Here is an 18,638-nt window from a genome sequence, read left to right as displayed (position 1 = left end):
CTGTGAAAATTTTATAAACTGGTCTCAAGTTTGTGTAGGCTGACACATTTAAAGCAAAGCTGCAAAGCTGCTGCCCATAGTTGCAGGTGACCGGCAGACTTTGGCAGGTAAATAAAAGATCAATTTTAAGAATGGAAGAATAATGCCATACTATTGATGCCAAGATTGCTGAAGCTTCGTCCTTAGGAAACAGTTCCATCCATCCTTCATTCCCAGGGCCTTACATTCTTCACTCTGAAGGCTGAGTCCACGTTAATCCCACCTTCAAGCGCCTGCCTGTAAATCATAGGCATCGAAGAAGGAAATTGTACAGACAAATGCTTTTGAGCCCTTGACCATATGTGGTCCCCACCGGTAACTACTGATCAGGTGAAAACTGGAGATTTTATTTTCTGTTCAACTGAAGGCAACACAGCTGAAGAGGCAGGAATCCTATGGAATTGGATTTCTGTTAAACCACTTTTTTAAAAAAAAAACTTTCACTCAAGGTTCACTTCCCCTTCCCCACACCCAGCACTTCAGAGGCCTCTTGTGTTCATTAAAGCTCTAAACGGGGCCTGCCAGCAAGGGTCCCCATCCAGCTCCACACTCACATCCCTGGCCCCTCAGTTAGGAAACCAAGATGATATTGCCCCTTTGGCTCTAAGAGCCTGTGAATTACTGCAGAGGTCCCCAACTGCCCCCAGGGACCCGTTTTGTGGAAGACAGTTTTTCCACGGACTGCGGGCGGGGGAGGGGATGGTTTGGGGATGATTCAACTGCCTTTATTTCCATTATTACGACATCAGCTCCACCTCAGATCATCAGGCATACAACCCCAGAGGTTGTAGGTGCACGCTAAGTCACATCAGTCGTGTCCAACTCTTTGCGACCCTATGGACTGTAGCCCACCAGGCTCCTCTGTCCAAGGGATTCTCTAGGCATGAATGCTGGAGTGGGTTGCCGTGCCCCCCTCTAAGGGATCTTCCCAACCCAGGGATCAAATTCAAGTCTCTTATGTCTCCTGCATTAGCAGGTGGATTCTTTACCACTAATGCCACCTGGGAAGCAGCTGCGGACCTCTGAATTACTATACACAACATAGATAACAAACAAGGACCGACTGTATAGCACAGGGAACTATACTCAGTATTTTGTAATAACCCACTGAAGGAAAAACAACTTGAAGAGAATATATATGTGTACGTGTGCACACGTGTATATTTATATCCACACGTAGGTATAATGAACCACTGCGCTGCACACCTGAAACAAACACTTTGTAAAACAAGCATGGAAAGTGAGAAAAAGTGAAAGTGCTCGTCGCTCAGTCAATTCTGACTCTGCGCGACCCCATGGATGGTAGCCCGCCAGGCTCCTCTGTCCATGGGATTCTCCAGGCAAGGATACTGGAGTGGGTAGCCATGCCCTTCTCTAGAGGACTTTCTCCACCCAGGGATTGAACCCAGGTCTCCCACATTGCAGGCAGATTGTTTACCATCTGAGCCACCAGGGACGGAATCTAAAGTATGACTCAAAGGAACTTACTGACAAGACAGAAACGGACTCAAAGACACAGAGAACAGACCGTGGCTGCCGGGGACGTGGCGGGGAGCAGTGGGTGGCGAGTTTGGGTTAACAGTCGCTGACTATTTTATGTAGAATGGATAAACAGCAAGGTCCTCCTGTTTCGCTCAAGGAAATACATTCAGTATCCTGCAACAAACCATACTGGAAAAGAATCTGAAAAAGGAACGCACACATGTATAACTGAGTCACTTCGCTGTATAGCGGAAGTTAACACAACGCTGTGAATCCACTCGACGTCAATAAAATAACAGAAAGATGTATAAGCTGAGCTGAGCCCAGAAAAGCTTGACAGGGGGAGGTAAATAAAGGGATTTCCAGGCAGACAAAAGAGCGTGTGCAAAGGCACTGTGACATGACCAGAGCACACAGGTGGGCATGCCAGAACTTGTGTAAGGACGCACCACCAGGCACAGTGAGGTCAGCTGAACGAAGCCCCTTTCCCTTCTGTACCTGGGAGTCGTCCCCAGTCCCGGTTCCCACAGCCGTCTCTCCCTTCCTCTGCTCTCCAGGCTGATCCTCAAAGCAATACCCACCCTGTCACCCCCAGGAACAATCCGAAGGAACTTGGCTGCCTGGTCACGGTGCCTGGGAGACCAAAACGCATTCCTGCCTGTGAAAGACGGGCAGCACAACACACATGACATTAGAAGGACTTGAAAATAAATCTTGCGAAGTTAATAGAAGCACAGCAATTTGGAAGAAAAATAATCACATTTCCCTCCTGCTAAATCATTATTTGCCCCTGGTAAAGTCAATTATGCTAAAGAAAATAAGTTATTATTTTCGGGGAGCAGGGGGGAATGGAGTCTTGATAAGTGCCTTGACTCCAGCAAATAAAACTCCAAGAGCGAATGCTTGACTTCCCGTCTTGATGAAGGTCTGTGGGGAACCTGAACGGTATTTCTTAGACAAGATGTTGGGGGTGGGCCATCACGCCCCTGGTAATCTGTGCATCTCTGCCAGGACCCGACCTCAAGACTGCTGCTTGTCTCTCAGAAAGGACAGGGCAGCCCGGCGGGCTGCAGTTCATGGGGTCACAAAGAGTCTGACCCAGCTTAGCGACTGAACAACACCAGGGAAGAAACACAGCTGTCAGCTGACCACCCGCAGACAGCCCAGGTGCCGGCTGTAAGTCCCACCCCCGCACTCCTGCAGGCTCCCTTCTCTCAACACTCTTGCCCAAAGCACCGCCTTTGGAAGCAAGTCCTACAGGTTTCTAACTTTTCCTCCCAAATGTGTGGCAAAGACTTTGCTTCTAGCAACACAGGCACTAGCGCAAACAACCACCCCACGCTGCGCCCGCTACGCGACACTGCTGCTGCTGCTGCGGCTAAGTCGCTTCAGCCGTGTCCGACTCTGTGCGACCCCAGAGACGGCAGCCCACCAGGCTCCCTGTCCCTGGGATTCTCCAGGCAAGAACACTGGAGTGGGTTGCCATTGCCTTCTCCAATGCATGAAAGTGAAAAGTGAAAGTGAAGTCGCTCAGTCGTGTCCGACTCTTCGCGACCCCATGGACTGCGGCCCACCAGGCTCCTCCGTCCATGGGATTTTCCAGGCAAGAGGACTGGAGTGGGGTGCCACTGCCTTCTCCACTACAGTAAATACACAGAGTGCTGGGTAGCAGTTGGGGTGACTCCCAGCCCTCCGTTGACGCCGGTGGGAGCCATCCGGCCCCCAGGGGGACACGTGGCAATGTCTGGATCTATCTTGGGTTGTCACCACTGAAGGAAGGGAATTCTTAGTGGGATCAAGTGAGTAGAAGCCAAGGGTGCTGCTAACTACCCCACAATGCACAATACCAAAATACAGCCAACCCAGAAAGTCACTGGTACACAGATCACAGAAACCCACTTGGCATGAATTCGCCCATTTAAGCCTTGAGCAACTCTGGGAGGCAGAAACTGTCATCCACAGTTGACAAGGAAGGACAAACGCATGGAGGGGCTACGGAGTCCCCAATGCATCGCAAGCCAGCGCCACATCCTGGCTGGGATGGGGCCGCCTCCCCTAGATGGACCTTCTTTGCAGTGATGTCACTGAATACTTGAGGCTTCCCTGATAGCTCAGCTGGTAAAGAATCCACCTGCAATGCAGGAAACTCTGGTTCGATTCCTGGGTTGGGAAGATCCACTGGAGAAGGGATAGGCTACCCACTCCAGTATTCTCGGGCTTCCCTGGCGGCTCAGCTGGTAAAGAATCTGCCTGCAAGGCAGGAGACCTGGGTTCAATCCCTGGGTTGGGAAGATCGCCTGGAGAAGGGAAAGGCTACCCACTCCAGTATTCTGGCCTGGAGCATTCCATGGACCGTATAGTCCATGGGGTCGCAAAGCATCAGACACGACTGAGTGACTTTCGCTATCACTGAACACTCCAAGGACAAGACTGTGGGCTTCGGGCTAGTCCCCTCCCCCACATTCAGGGCAGCTGCTCCGAGTCCCTAACCAGGCAGCAAGGACTAGGACTCCTGGTCCACCAGCCCAGAATCTGCTGTATGGGACTCAGGCTGATGAAATTAAGAGGGAAACCGGTGTTGGATGGCATCACCGACTCAAGGGACATGAGTAAACTCCAGGAGTTGGTGATGGACAGGGAGGCTTGGCCTGCTGCAGTTCATGGGGTCACAGAGAGTTGGACACAACTGAACGACTGAACTGAACTGAGAGTGCTGTGAGCTTGGGGGAGGGAGGCCTCTGGTCTCTTCCATCCTGACTCCCTGACCCCGGGGCCTTCTTGCCCCCCGCCCAGGCTCTCCCCCTGCTGCCCCCCTCCTCATCCCTCAAGACTCCTGGGCCCTTGCGGCTGAGCACCATTCTCACTGGGGCCTCAGCCCTCACACATCCCTGTCCCCCCAGCCCCAGGTTGGGAACCATGGGGACAGAGGGACAGAAGGGATCAGGAGGCAATGCCAGGACAGGGAGACCCTATGGAACTAAGGCAGGAGATTGCAGACGGTGCCCCAGGGCCAGCCAGGCAGCCAGCAGGACAGAAGTGCGTCAGGAAATGAGGCCAAAAAGGCTGGGGAGGGTGTCTTAAAGGATACCCTTTCCACGCAGGCGGCAGCCACCTCGGTCTCAGAAATCCGATCAGAGATCACAAGAGCTGGGCTGGACACAGCTCAGGGCTCAGAGGACACAGTCTAAGACAAACTGAATGAGTTAGTTTAGGCATGAAATTAAAAAAAATCAAACAGATCCACATCCTTGCAATCCCCAAAGCCCCAAAGACCGCAGAGTTGTGGGTAAGTCACTCAAAGGCAAGAATCCAGCGGAGATGAGACACAGGGTAACTCTGGATCCTCAATGTCTAAGAACAAAGCTGGCAAGTAAACAAGAAGGAAGGAAGAGAGGGAGGGAGGGAGGAGCTGTACCATTTTCTTCTCTGGCTAATCTCCCTGGGGCTGGCGACGGCCGCGTCCACCCCTGAAGCGGGGACACACTTACTCCGTGACTACATCACTGCTCAGCCCTACACACGGGTTCAGCTGCCCAGCTAAGCAGATCATTCAGAATGCTCAGCTGCCCAGAAGGCTAATCAATTATCAGACAACCTGTCGCACATAAAATAAAAGTTACAAAACTTGATGAAAAGTAAAAGCTCACACGGTCCTCTTTCAGTTAAAGACAGATGAAAACCATCACCAGATGCTGCCCATGTTCTCTATAATAAGTGAATGGAACACGGCGAGCGAGCCCGAGTGACGCTTCTTCCTGGGGCAGGCTCTTCTGTACACGTGATCTGGGCTCCTCCAGGGCGGCTGAGAGGTAAGCACAGGCTCTGGGACTCTGCCAGCGCCCAGGTGCAGGGTCTGAGGTCGGGGAGGTGGAAAAGGCTGCACGAGGCATTGGGCCCAGACCTGGATCCCAGACCTTCAGACTCCTGGTCCAGGGTTCTCTAATATCCCACACCATCCAGCCCCCTCATGCCACTTTAAGTTACTGCAGTTCTGACCAATCCGCCCGTCCAGCCCTTTTCAGCACCCACTGAGTCATAAAGACAAACGCTACTTCAGAAAATGAAGACTCGTTCACTGCAGTAGTCTTCACAACAGCCAAGATAGGGAAACAACCTCAAAATAGGGAACCTCAAGATAGGGAAACCTCAAGATAGGGAAACAACTTCAACGTCCATCGACAGATAAAAGGATAAAGAAAGGGTGGTGTGAATGTATACAAATACAGTGAAATGCACTCAGCCATTAAAAGAAAGAAGGAATGAAATAATGCCACCTGCAGTAACATTTAAAAAACGAAGATCATGGCATCTGGTGCCATCACTCCATGGCAAATAGATGGGGAAAAAATGGAAACAGTGACCGATTTTATCTTCTTGGGCTCCAGAATCACTGCAGATGGTGACTGCAGCCATGAAATCAAAAGATGTTTGCTCCTTGGAAAAAAAGCTATGACCAACCTAAGCAGCATATTAAAAAGCAGAGACATTACTTTGCCAACAAAGGTCCATCTAGTCAAAGCTATGGTTTTCCCTGTAGTCATGTATGGATGTGAGAGTTGGACCATGAGGAAGGCTGAGCACTGGAGAATTGATGCTTTTGAACTGTGGTGTTGGAGGAGACTCTTGAGAGTCCCTTGGACTGCAAGGAGAGCCAACCAGTCCATCCTAAAGGCAATCAGTCCTGAATATTCATTGGAAGGACTGATGCTGACACTGAAGCTGCAATACTTTGGCCACCTGATGAGAAGAACTGACTCTGGAAAAGACCCTAATGCTGGGAAAGATGGAGGGCAGGAGGAGAAGGGGACGACAGAGGATGAGATGGTTGGATGGCATCACTGACTCGGTGGACATGAGTCTGAGTAAGCTCCGGGAGTTGGTGATGGACAAGGAAGCAGTCCATGGGGTCATGGAGAGTCAGCCGAGACTGAGCGACTGCACTGAGCAGTAACACATGGACCTAGAGACTGTCACACTACGTGAGTTAAGTAGAAAGAGAAAGGCAAGTACGTGTTACCACTCGCATGTGGAATCCTAAAAAACGCTACAAATAAACTTATTTGCAAAACAGAAACAGAATCACAGACACAGAAACAAGTGTGCGGTCACCAAAGGGGAGGCCGTGTTGTTCAGCTGCTACGTCGGGCCGCACTCTTTGTGACCCCATGGACTGCAGTCCGCCAGGCTCCTCTGTCCATGGGATTTTCCAGGCAAGAATCCTGGAGTGGGGTGCCATTTCTTCCTCCAGGGGATCTTCCCGGACCAGGAATCGAACCCTCAACTCCTGCACTGGTAGGTAGATTCTTTACCACTGAGCCACCAAAGGGGAAGGAGGGGTGGATAAATTAGGAGTCTGGGATTAGCAGATGCAAACTACTCTATATAAATCAGACACACAACAAGGACCTACTGTATAGCACAGAGAACTGTACGCAACATCTGACAATAAACTATAACGGAAAAGAATCCAGAAAAGAATATACGTATATATATGGACACACACACATTATACAGCTATGAAACTGAAGTTGTACTTTGCTGTACACCTGAAACTAACACAACGTTGTAAATCAACAGTACTTCAATTTACAAAAAAAGAGAAATGATTCCATTCTTATAAGGAAACAAACGCCAACACTGAGGCAGACGCGGTTCTCAGCAGGCTTTAGTAAACATCTTCTGAAGCCAGAAGACTTCAACAGACTTCGGGGGTGGGAATGCGGTCTGGAGGTGCTAAGTACATTTTAGGGTGGTGAGAATGGGAACTGCCAACAAATATGAAGATGACCAGTTTAGAAGGCAGCCTTCTTTATGCTCACGGGCCCACTCCCCCTGCCCCAGGACCCTTCTGGGTTAAGCACACAAAGAACATCCTGAAATGCTGTAGGCCTTAAGTAGTGGAACAAACATCAAAGAAAAAGGCAGCAGCTGCCCCCGGTTACATCCCTTCGCATCTTTGCAGGGGTCTGGCCATCTGTTCTGCCACCGGACTGTCAGGGACTAAAAGGTGTGAGATCTTACAATCCGGTGTTCAATGCCCGTATTTCTAACCAGTCCACCACAGTTCATGCTGATCAATGGAAAATGCGTATTTATAGGAATAGGTGGAGGAGACCCACCTCATGCTCCTCCTTTGGGGCACACAGCAGGACTCTATCTCTGAGTCCCACGTGCTGGCCAGGGATGGAGCTCTGAACACAAGAATGAGCGTAGAAGTGTGGGTACCAGTCCTGGCCAGGAAGAATCTCCTGTGAACTGTCCTGCATCTCTGTCTTCCCCCATCCACAAGTTAAAAAGGCAAGATGCTGCAGAGGGCAGAGCCACAGGATAGAAAAACCCTTAGTCCCTGAACGAGTAGACAGAACAGAGCCCCTGGGTCCCCTCCCCACCCCGACTTGGGCTGTGACGTGAAGAAAAAACGAACTTTCATGGTATGAAGCCAGCAAAACACTGGGGCTGTTTGTTACAGCAACTGCTGCTGCTGCTGCTAAGTCGCTCAGTCGTGTCCGACTCCTAGCGACCCCATGGACTGCAGCCCACCACGCTCCCCCGTCCCTGGGATTCTCCAGGCAAGAACACTGGAGTGGGTTGCCATTTCCTCCTCCAATGCATGAAAGTGAAAAGTCAAAGTGAAGTCGCTCAGTCGTGTCCGACTCCTAGCGACCCCATGGACTGCAGCCCACCAGGCTCCTCCGTCCATGGGATTTTCCAGGCAAGAGTACTAGAGTGCGGTGCCATTGCCTTCTCCAGTTACAGCAACTAGCCAACCCTAATTCAGAACAGAAATCACAACAGTTACACGTGTACCTAAAAGTGTACTTAACGTATCCACGTTAAGTTAAACAAAATCACTCCAGAAGGCATATAAACTTTGCATCACACTCCCGAGGACAGGCAGGAACAACTGTGCACAGCAAATGGGCCAGGAAAAAAGACAGAGCAACATTTTTGATGACAGATGTATCCCTGGAAGCTTCAGGGTCTGCCCTGGGAATCTGTAGGAACTCAGGCTGCTGGTCTGACCTCAGTGTGAACATTAAAGTTTTAGGGAAGCCATGAAACATCTCTCCCCATCCTCCACCCGCAGCTCCCAACCAGCAGGAGATGAGAAACAACGTGGGGTCCACGTTGCTTTGGTCCCCCAGTCAGACTGGGGAGCCGGGCAGAGCCTGAACTCACTAGAGCAGCCTAAGGCTTCTCACAATCAACAACAAAAGGAACTAACCTTTGCCAAGCACAGCCCAGGGGCCAGGTTGGAAGTGGGCTATCTCTTTATCCCCAGAACTGCCCAAGGAGGCTGGCGTGATCACCAGTTTTTACAAAAGAGAAAGCTTAAGGCAACAATTCAGCCAAGTCACTTGGCTAGGAGGAGGTGGAGCTGAGATTCAAAGAGGAATCTCTCCTACCCCAAACCTGTGATCTCTTGGCACACACCGCATGCTAAAAGAAAACATCTTTTTCTCCTTAAGGCACCCAGATGAAAATTTAACAAGCTGATAGGCATCTGTCTGGGGTGAAACCATCTGCCTTTTGAAGGCAGAGAGCGCCTCTGTGTATGTACTCGCAGCAGCCCACCAGCATGCAGGTAGGCGGATGACTGCAGTCTTGAGCTAACACAGAGCTTACACTCAATCATCCAGATGACCTGCCACCAGCAACACCCTGCCCTGGCCCATTAGCTACCGAGATCAAAGCGCCGCACGAGCACCCCGGGGCCACTGCACACTGGGCCTGCGGTGACTGTTGGCAGAGCCAGCCTCCTGGTCCACAGAGTGAAGAGCAGCCCCTGGGATTGTCTGCTGGGCCAACGTGAATGAGCAACTTGGGTACCCAGGGCCTCCTCGCCATCACGGGAGAACTGGGATTCCGGATCCAGCATGGTCTGGCCACTCTATTCGAGCCACAAAAACACAGTTGGTAAGAGACTACAAACAAACCTAAGGGGGATGTCTCAGTCTCCTGAGACTCAGCCAGGTGAGCACAGGCGGGTGATGCTCGATGAGTCTTCCATCTACACCCCGCCAGGCTGTGACACCACACTTCAAAACTGCACAGCTTCCTTTCAGGTCCCAAATGACCAGACCTTAAAGTCCTGTCCATAACTGGATAACAAGGACTTTCCACATCTAACACAGAAACTAACTAGAGTCCTGAACTAGATTCTGTGAGCCTTGTGACCAAAGCGGGGGGAGCTTCCACCACGAGCGCCCACCTCCCACCTCTCACCTCCCTGGGGTCCGTCACCCAGATGGTGACCCCCCCCAAAGGCAGAGTGAAACGTAAGAGGAAAAGCCTTAATGTCGTGATAATCACACTGTCAGGGGCTGTGTCCCCCAAAACTCAAAGGTTGAAGCTCAAACCCCAGTATCTCAGAATGTGGCAGGATATGGAGACAAGGTCTTTAAATAAGTGATGAGGGCAAAACAAAGTCATCAAGGTGGATTCTCATCCATGAGGGGGGTCTTTACAAGAAGAGATTAGGACAGAGACACACACAAGGGGGGACCATGGGAGGACACAGCAAGATCTGCAAACAGACGAGAAGTCCCAGCAGGAACCAGCCCCTTCGACACCCGGGTCCTGGACCCCGGCCTCCAGAACCAGGAGGTAAGAAATTCCTGCTGTTTAAGCCACCTAAGTGTGTGTTTCGGAAGGCAGCAAACCCACAGTCACCCCCTGCCCTGTATCCACAGGGGACTGGTTCTAGCACACGGATACCCAACTCCGTGGATGTGCGAGTCCCTTGTGTGAAATGGCACCCCCTCTTCACCACGTTCCTCTCTGAGGACGACCCCAGGACACAGAGAGTCTGAAAAGTGAGCGTCTGGGTGAGCCGTTGGCCAGCGGTGTGCAGCACTGTGTACCTCCACACCGCCAGACTGTCTCCAGCCTCCCCTCCAGAATCTTCCCTGCAAGCTGGACTTCTGGCCCTTCCCTGAGCAGACCCAACTATCTCACCAAATCCATCAGCAGCCCCCGCCCCCCAGCACCCAGCCCGGCTCATCTCCCAAATTACACCAAGATCTCCTTCAAGGTGCACTGCAGTGAGGGAAACGCAAATTCCAACCCCAACGACACACCGCTCAGACTGGGGAAAACAGAAACACGTGTCAGTAAGGATGCGGAGAGACTGGATCTCACACACACACGCATGCACATGCACATACGCACGCACCTGCACACATTCACATACACATGCACACACGTGCACACATGCGTGCACACACATACCTTCAAGTACACACGCACGCACATCACACCTTCACACACACACATGCAGACACGCATGTACACACACCTTCACATCACACACAAGCACACACCCATGCACATGCACAAATAGGCACGTATACACACAGCTGGTGGGAATGTAAAACGGCCAAGCCACTAGGGAAAAGTCTGGTATTAATAGTGTCTTAAAAAGCCAAACCACCACACAGTTCAATAATTGCACTCCTGGGACTTCCCTGGCAGTCAGGTACTTAAAGACTCTGTGCTCCCAATGCAGGGGGCATAGGTTCAATATCTGGTCTGGGAACTAAGATCCCACATACTGCACAGTGTGGCCAAAAATTTTTTTTTAATTAAAAACAAACAAAACACAACTGCACTCCTAGGCATTTATCCCAGAAGATGGAGATTTCCGTTCACACACACACACACAAAACCTGTGCATGAGTGTTCACAGCAGCTTTACTCACAGTAGCCAAAACCAGACATCCTTCAACGAATGAACGGTTAAACCATCTGTGGCACGTCCAACATCACGGGACACTACTCAGCAAAGAAAAGGAACAAATCACTGATACACACAGCAACCTGATGACTCTGGAGAATTATGCTGAGGGAAAAAGGCAATCCAGAAAGCTTACATACTCAAGATGCCATTCACGGAACATTCGTGAAATTACAAAATTGCAGAAATAGAGGTCAGATTAGTGGTTGCCAAGGATTATGGGGCAGGGAAACGGGAGGGGGGTGCGGCAACAAAAGGACCACGGAAGGGGTCCTGGGGGGGATGGAGACGCTCTGTATCTTCAACGTCTACATCCAGGTTCGGACACTGTTGGAGTTTTACAAGATAGAACCTCGGGGAAAACCGGCGATGTGTACGTGGGGTCTCTGTATGACTTCTTACAACTGCTGTGTGTAATTATATGGAAATCCAAAGTCTAACAAAGAGAGAGGAAGGAGGGGAGAAAGGAAAGAAGGAAGGGGGGAGAAAAGAGAGAAGAGAGAGAGACAGAGACAGAGAGAGGTCACAGGGGCCCTCGGACACAGGCACTTGGCTTCTGGGCTGCACCCAGCTCAGGACTCATCACTGACTATTTCTCTACCTGCATCCTCAGAGGTCACAAGAACACAAGCGAAAGAACAATTCACACACCCTCAGGCAATCCTGATAACACTCCGCTATTCTGGGCCGACCCTGGCACAACAATACATTTAAAATGTGTATAATGTTTCCCAAGTAAAATCAGATTTGCAGAAATATAATACGCTCTTAAGTTTTGTTTTTCTGCAACTCCGGTGAATGAAAATGTCTGCATTTCTATTTACTTACGATCAAATGTAATTTTTCATCCCCCAAAGTAGCAGCTTGCTTGCTATTCCAGGCAACATGAAGGATCTCTCTGCAGCTCCACACTCCCAAACTTATTGGAATACTACCATATTCCTAGCAATTACCATTGCTCAGAGCTAATCTGAATACACACGTCATAATCTCTATTATCAAGCAAATGTCACACTCCCCGGTAGAAAATTAACTTTGGAAGAAGAGCCTTCCTTCAGCCATGGTGACTGTCGAATCCAAAGAGGAAATCGCTTGTCACCACATTTCTAAACTGCAATTCATTAAATTAAAAAAATTACTAAAAGCGTCGCTGCACGGACTGCCTGGCTTATCTCAAATGCTGACCTCAGCACTTTGTGCTCTGAGGACACTATCTCAATGAATCCCCACTGGTCTCTGTGGAAGGCAGGCTTGAGTCCCCTTTCCAGATGAGGAAACTGAGGCTAAGGAAGCAGGAGTCATTTGCTCAAGGGCCACATGATGACTAAGACCCAGGAGTCAAAGATGTCTCGGTGCCAATACCCACATTCCCTGTTTGAGTTTGGCCTGGAGTGAAGAGCGAAGGACATGTGGAGGTCAACCTGCCTCCTGGCAAAGCCAAGGCTGGAAAGAGAACCCAGTCTCGCCCAGGCTGCTCACCACACCACCTCCATTCCCGCCCGACTGCTGCCATAACCCATCACCACGCCCTTGGCAATTGAAAACCACCCACGTTTATTATCTCACTGTGCTCCAAGTCAGACGCCCAGTGTTCCTGGGTCTCAGAGCCAAGGTGCTGGCCAGCTGGGCTCTCACGGGAGGCTCTGGAATGAATCTGTTTCCGGGCTTACTGGGGGCGCTGGCAGAATCCAGCTGTGGCTGCAGGACCGAGGTCCCCGTTTCCTTGCTGGCTGTCAGCTGGGCCACCCTGAGCTCCCTGGGGTCCTAGCAAGTGGGCTCCTACATCTCCGGGCCAGCAAGGGGGCGTGGAGCCCTCCCCAGCCTCGGAGCCTGAGTCCACTTCTACCGCACCTCTCTACTGCGAGCAGTCAGAGGAAGTCCTCTGCTCAGGGGACCCAGTGTCTGCTGCCGTTCAGTCACTCAGTCGTGTCCGACTCTTTGTGACCTCACAGACAACAGCACACTAGGCCTCCCTGTCCATCACCAATTCCTGGAGCTTGCTCAAACCCATGCCCATTGAGTTGCTGATGCCATCCAACCATCTCATCCTCTGTCGTCCCCTTCTCCTCCTGCCCTCCATCTTTCCCAGCATCAGGGTCTTTTCCAGCGAGTCGGCTCTTCACATCAGGCGGCCAAAGTATTGGGGCTTCAGCTCCAGGTGAGTAACTTAGGACTAATCAACCCATTTCAAGGTTCGTAACCGTAACCACACCTGCCAAGTCCCTTCTGTCATGTCACACATCATATTCATAAGTCTTGGGGATTAGGGAGTGGATATTTGGCAGGGGTTGGGGGGCATGGCGGGGAATATTCTGTCTCCCACACCGTCAAGGAGATATGAGCCCACCATCCTCAGAAAACTTCCCAGATCAAATGTATGACTTAAGTGAATTCTTATAAGGCAAACACCATCAGGCTGAGAATTAGAACACTGCATCTTTTCACCTAATCTTAGCAACTGTATCCACATGAACACAATTTTACAGGTATTGGGACATTATGACTCAACTTAGTCGGGGGTGATGGAAAAGTTCAGCTGGCCCAACCCCTGAGTGTGACTGAGTTAGGTCAAAGTTCATGCCTTGTGTTAATAAGCCAGTATGTAAACACTGACCCACCAAACTCACACCCAAGGGGAGACAGGAACAGGCTGGTCAATTGCACAGGTGACCATCACCACCGCCCCCGCCCTGCCCCAACCCCATGAATCCCCGGGGGTGCCGGGATTTCCTGCCTTTGCTGAGGAAGCACGAGATCAGCTGTTTACTCCTTTCCCGACTTTACAGAACAAATAAATAACTGAAGTGTCTTACTTACAAACAATGCTTCTAACAGAACCTAAGTACTTGCAGACAATGAGCTGTGATTCATGTTTGCAAATGAGATAAGAGTTTTACCATTTTCTCTCCCCTCGTGATCTATTCACAGGCCAAGTCGCTGCAAGCATGGCTCGCCCACAGACCCACCAGAGCCCATCTAGGGAGACACAGTCTCCTTATGAGACTCCAGCCAAAAAAGTTTTGTGGTTGGTGAAAGGGCTCTCTAGGAGTTTTCCCTTAGGCAGAAAGAGCCAGTTAGCTTGGGGAAATGGATTCCTACATACAGCACTTCCATCTTCCCAGTCAGCCCAGGCCCTGAGAACCAGGGGACCCCTCCCCAGGCAACTGCCAGACAGGAGGGGCACCTGGTTCAAGCACCCTTGGCTTCCTCCTGCCCCAAATCAGGAGTTCTAAGCCTGCCCGCCCTCCTTGACAGGATGTATTTAAAGCTCCTTCTGCTGCTCAGAGATGGGTTGTCTTGTCATCTTCTCCTGGTGACACTAAGTAGAACAGCCCCCTCTGGGTCCCCTGACTGCCTGACTGCCACTCACATCCTTCCCAGAACTGCCTCCAAAACCATCCAGGAAACTTCTCTTCTTTGAAACTCTTCACCTTGGGAGTTTTCTTCAAACCAAAGTATGAGCCCAAGGTGTGATATCAGAAGGCACTGCCATGCATGCATGCTAAGTCACTTCAGTCGTGTATGACCCTTTGCGACCCCATGGACTGTTGCCCAGCAGGCTCTTCTGTCCATGGGACTTCTCAGGCAAGAATACTGGAGTGGATTGCCATGCCCTCCTCCAGGGAATCTTCCCAACCCAGAGATCAAACCCGAGTCTCTTGCATCTCCTGCATTGGCAGGCAGGTTCTTTACCACTGAGCCACAAAAGCTTCCAGAAGGCGTCTGCCTTACTGCAGAAAGGACACAGCCACGGTCACGCCCAGAGCCGCCTCCCCAGTGGGCAGACCCTGCTCGTGAATGTTCCCCTCGGTCTTGAGACACAAGCCACTATTCAACCATCTACACCTACAGGGTGATCACTGACACCATCCAGGTCACCCCAGGAACCAAGAGGATCAAGGTGTCTTAAAATACGGTGTCCCAGGATCAACGTGTACACCTGACTATATTTAAAATGGATAACCAACACGGTCCTACTGTTTAACACAGGGAACTCTGCTCAACCTTTGTGGCAGCTTTGGATGGGAGGTGAGTTTGGGGGAGAATGGATACAGGGGGAGAATGGACACATGTATCTGTACGGCTGAGTCACCTTGCTGTAGACCTGAAGTATCACAATATTGTTAATCAGCTAGACTCCAATATAAAATACAAAGTGTAAAAAAAAATATATATAGTATCCTAAAGAGAAGCCCCTTCCCCATCACCTGGTGGGGGGCTGGGGGAGTTGACCATTAATGAGCTCTAGAGCCACCACCAGGGTTTCAGTGGCATTCGTCTGTCCTCGGCCTCTGTGAAATGGGGGGGACAGTGAGTAGACCCCAGCACACAGGACGAGGGGCCAAGTCCCAAGCAGGATGGTGGTCTCCTGCCCTCTGCCTGCCTCTCCCCAGAGCTCCAGCTCCTCCTTCACCTCTCAGTGCAAGTTCCCCGAGGGTCGCCCTCAGCCCTCAGCCTAAACACAGCATCCCAACAGGCTCCCCACAGCCCAGACTCCCACCCCACCCCCAGGTTGCAGTTACCCCAGCAGGAAACTCCACTTCCCCAAACCTCCCTCATCCAATGCAGATGGATGGGGTTATTTCTATGGGTCTGAAACCATCTGAATGCACACAGGATGCCACTTAGAAGTTTAGAAACAGAGCTGCCATCGGAAAGCCCAGCTCTGTTGGGCTATTGACATTTGTAAACAAGCCTGAGTCTCAGATGCCTGAGTCTCTAAAAGGCGGTGGGGAGGGAATTCAGCCACTGCGGTCCTGAAACAGGGCCGCTCCTGCACTAAGACAGCACAGGCCCAGAGGGGACCTAGGACCGTCCCAGTGCCCACTCTGCATCTCTGGCATCTCGCAGATAAGCCACTGGCATCACAGACAAAAAAGAGAGTGCCCTGGGGACGAGCAGCACCCAGGAGGCTTTGCAGTAGCAGGCGGCCTGAACCAGACCAGCAGCGGGAGTGGGAAGACACTCTGGGTGACCACACTGCAAAGGTTCAGAGCCCCAAAGGCAAGACAGGGGAGGGACCAGGAACCCCAGGGAGGTATCCCCTGCCTTCGGAGGAGGCCCAGGTCAGGCAGAGTCCAGCCTGGCCTCTGAGGAGATGGTCTCCGCTTTGGACCCTGGAGCAGGAGGAAAGAGACTGAAAACCAACTGGGAAGCTGTGGAGCTGGGGGACCAGCCGCCCACCCAGACAGAAGCCTTGGGTGGGTAAGTCAAGAGAAGACAGGAACCCACAGGCCCCGGCAGGCCAGGCCCCGCCAGAAGGGCTGCAGGGCGCACAGGGCCCAAGGGGGCCGTTTGTTTGGCCCTTAAGGAAAGTGTCTCTGGAATGTATGTGTACTTGGGCAGAAATGTAAACTTGCAACCGGACTCCCCTCACTCCCCTCCGCAAACGACAAAGAGCCACGGAGCCAAAACCCGTCCTGCCCTTCCCAACTCCGCTCCGGGGACGCGCTCGGCTGCCGGCCCCAGGGTCCCGCGCCGTCCAGGGCAGGACCACCAAGCTGCCGGGTCGTGCGATGGGCCGCCCCCGGTTGCACGGGCCACCTCCTCCCGCCCACCCCCCCGGAGGAGAGCACAGTTCTCCTCTCCTTGATCGCTGCAACTCGAAACGGTCCACCCGGGAGCCCCAGACGCTGAGCACAACTTCACCCGAAAAGCAAAAAAAAAAAAAAGAAAGAAAAGGCGCGGCTGAACAATGCCCCCGGGGGCCTCCCGGCCGGGCCCGGCCCAGCTGGGACCGGGGAGTCCGGGGGCAAGCCCCGAGAGGCTGGAGGGTTCGGCCGCCGCGGTGCCCGTCCCGAGAGCTGGGTGTCGGAGGGGACACCCTCGGGACGTGACACAACCCGCCGTGTACCCCCCCAAACACACACCCAAACACACCCGCGTGTCCCCGGCCCGGCTCGCGCGGGCTCCGGAGCGAGCTCGGGGACGGCGTGCGCCCCGGGCGCCGAGTGGGCAGTGCCCGCCGACGGGAGCGCGATCGGACCCCCCGGGCAGAGGGGGAGGGCTGGGGACGCGGGGCTCCGGGCGCCGCGGTCACTCCGCGTCCCCGCCCGGGCCGCCTGCAACAGGCTCCCGGGTGCGCCCCCGGCGGCCCGGAGCCCCGCGCGCGGCGCGCGGAGGTGCTCACCCACGCCGTATTTCTCCTCGCGCTTGGTGGGCACCCAGCGCGTCATGCTGCCGCCCGCGCCCCCCGCGCCCAGGCCGCCGCCGCTGCGCCAGGAAACTCCGCGCCTAGGCCGCCATTTTCCATCCCTCTCGGGCCGCGGCAGGATGGGGTGGAAAAAGTTTGCGGCGGAGGCGGTGTCATGTGGGACGGGGCGGGCGGGGCGTCGCGGGCCGGATGGGAAAGGCCGGGAGCGCCAGCGGGAGGCGGGCCGGCGGCGGGAGGCGGCGGGCGGGGAGCCGCGCGCGCGGCCTCGGCCCTCGGCGGCCCTGCCCCGCGCTCCGCGCCCACGACCCCCACCCCCAAAGGAGCGCCCCCCGCAGGGGCTGTCGTCTTCTCCTGATGTGCGGGACTTCTGCGAGTCGGGGTGCCCTCCCGAGGGCTGGATCTCATACACCCAGAAAGGGGGTGCCCCCTGGCCGGGAAGCGGGCAGGGGGAGTCTTGGCAATTCGTGAAACTTCTACATCAGACCGACTCCCAGTGATGTGAGGTTCCCCCCCATCCCCCACCCCTGGTTTGGGGGACAGGCCTGGAGCTGAGCAAACCAGCAGGATCCCTGGGAGGAAGCCTTCCCCGGAGCGCGTGGTTCATTCATTCATTCGTTTGGCAAAAGTTAACTGAGCACCTACCCAGCGCCCAGTGCGCTGAGCACCAACTAGCCAAGCTAGGGAGGGGGAGGTGATGGGTAGAATAACAAGACATAGGTTGGCTCCTAGTGCTTGGGTGGAGACACCCAAGGAGAGTGGGAAGAGCCAGCGCAGTGCTGGCCTGGGGTGGGGCAGGGGTGGGAGGGGGGGGCCGGTTAGGGGGCGTTGCGGGAAGGTGACCTCTTGCTGGACTGTGGAGTGAGTGCATTGACCCAGAGACCTCAGCCTCCTTTGGTCCCAGAAGCCTCTGCAAGCTGAGTAGGACAGGAGGTCTGTGAAGAAGGGGGAGTCGGGAACTGGAGAGAGGGTGCTAGCCTGGAAAGGAAACCCCAGTCCCGGCCTGGAGCAGACACACTGGCCTCTTAGGAACTTGGTATCCACTGTGCTAAGCGTCCTCAGGCTCTTGTGTTTACCGCACCAGGAAAAGATTGGGGGGGGCTTCAGATTTTCTTCAAGTTAACACACACAAATTTATTTTTACCATAATTTCAGAAAAGAATAGAAACATCAAAACCAACAAAAGGAGGAAGGAGACAGCCTCAGGATGGAATACACTTGGTGTCATGG

General features: G+C 52.9%; 1 protein-coding gene across 2 annotated transcripts in view; it reads right to left on the bottom strand.

The window, feature by feature from the left end:
- Positions 1-17,887, bottom strand: part of DOCK1 (dedicator of cytokinesis 1) — a 560,513-nt gene extending 542,626 nt beyond the window's left edge. The window contains exon 1 of one of the 2 annotated variants that reach the window (XM_061403980.1): positions 17,388-17,887. In XM_061403980.1, the coding sequence (XP_061259964.1) occupies positions 17,388-17,433 (46 nt within the window). In that variant the 5' untranslated portion in view covers positions 17,434-17,887. The remainder of the gene's footprint in view (positions 1-17,387) is intronic. The other variant, XM_061403979.1, reaches the window with a different exon arrangement.
- Between the last annotated feature and the right edge of the window lie 751 nt (positions 17,888-18,638).

Source organism: Bos javanicus, chromosome 26, assembly GCF_032452875.1.
Source record: "Bos javanicus breed banteng chromosome 26, ARS-OSU_banteng_1.0, whole genome shotgun sequence".
Lineage (NCBI taxonomy): Eukaryota > Metazoa > Chordata > Mammalia > Artiodactyla > Bovidae > Bos > Bos javanicus.
This window is presented reverse-complemented; position numbering and strand designations above follow the sequence as displayed.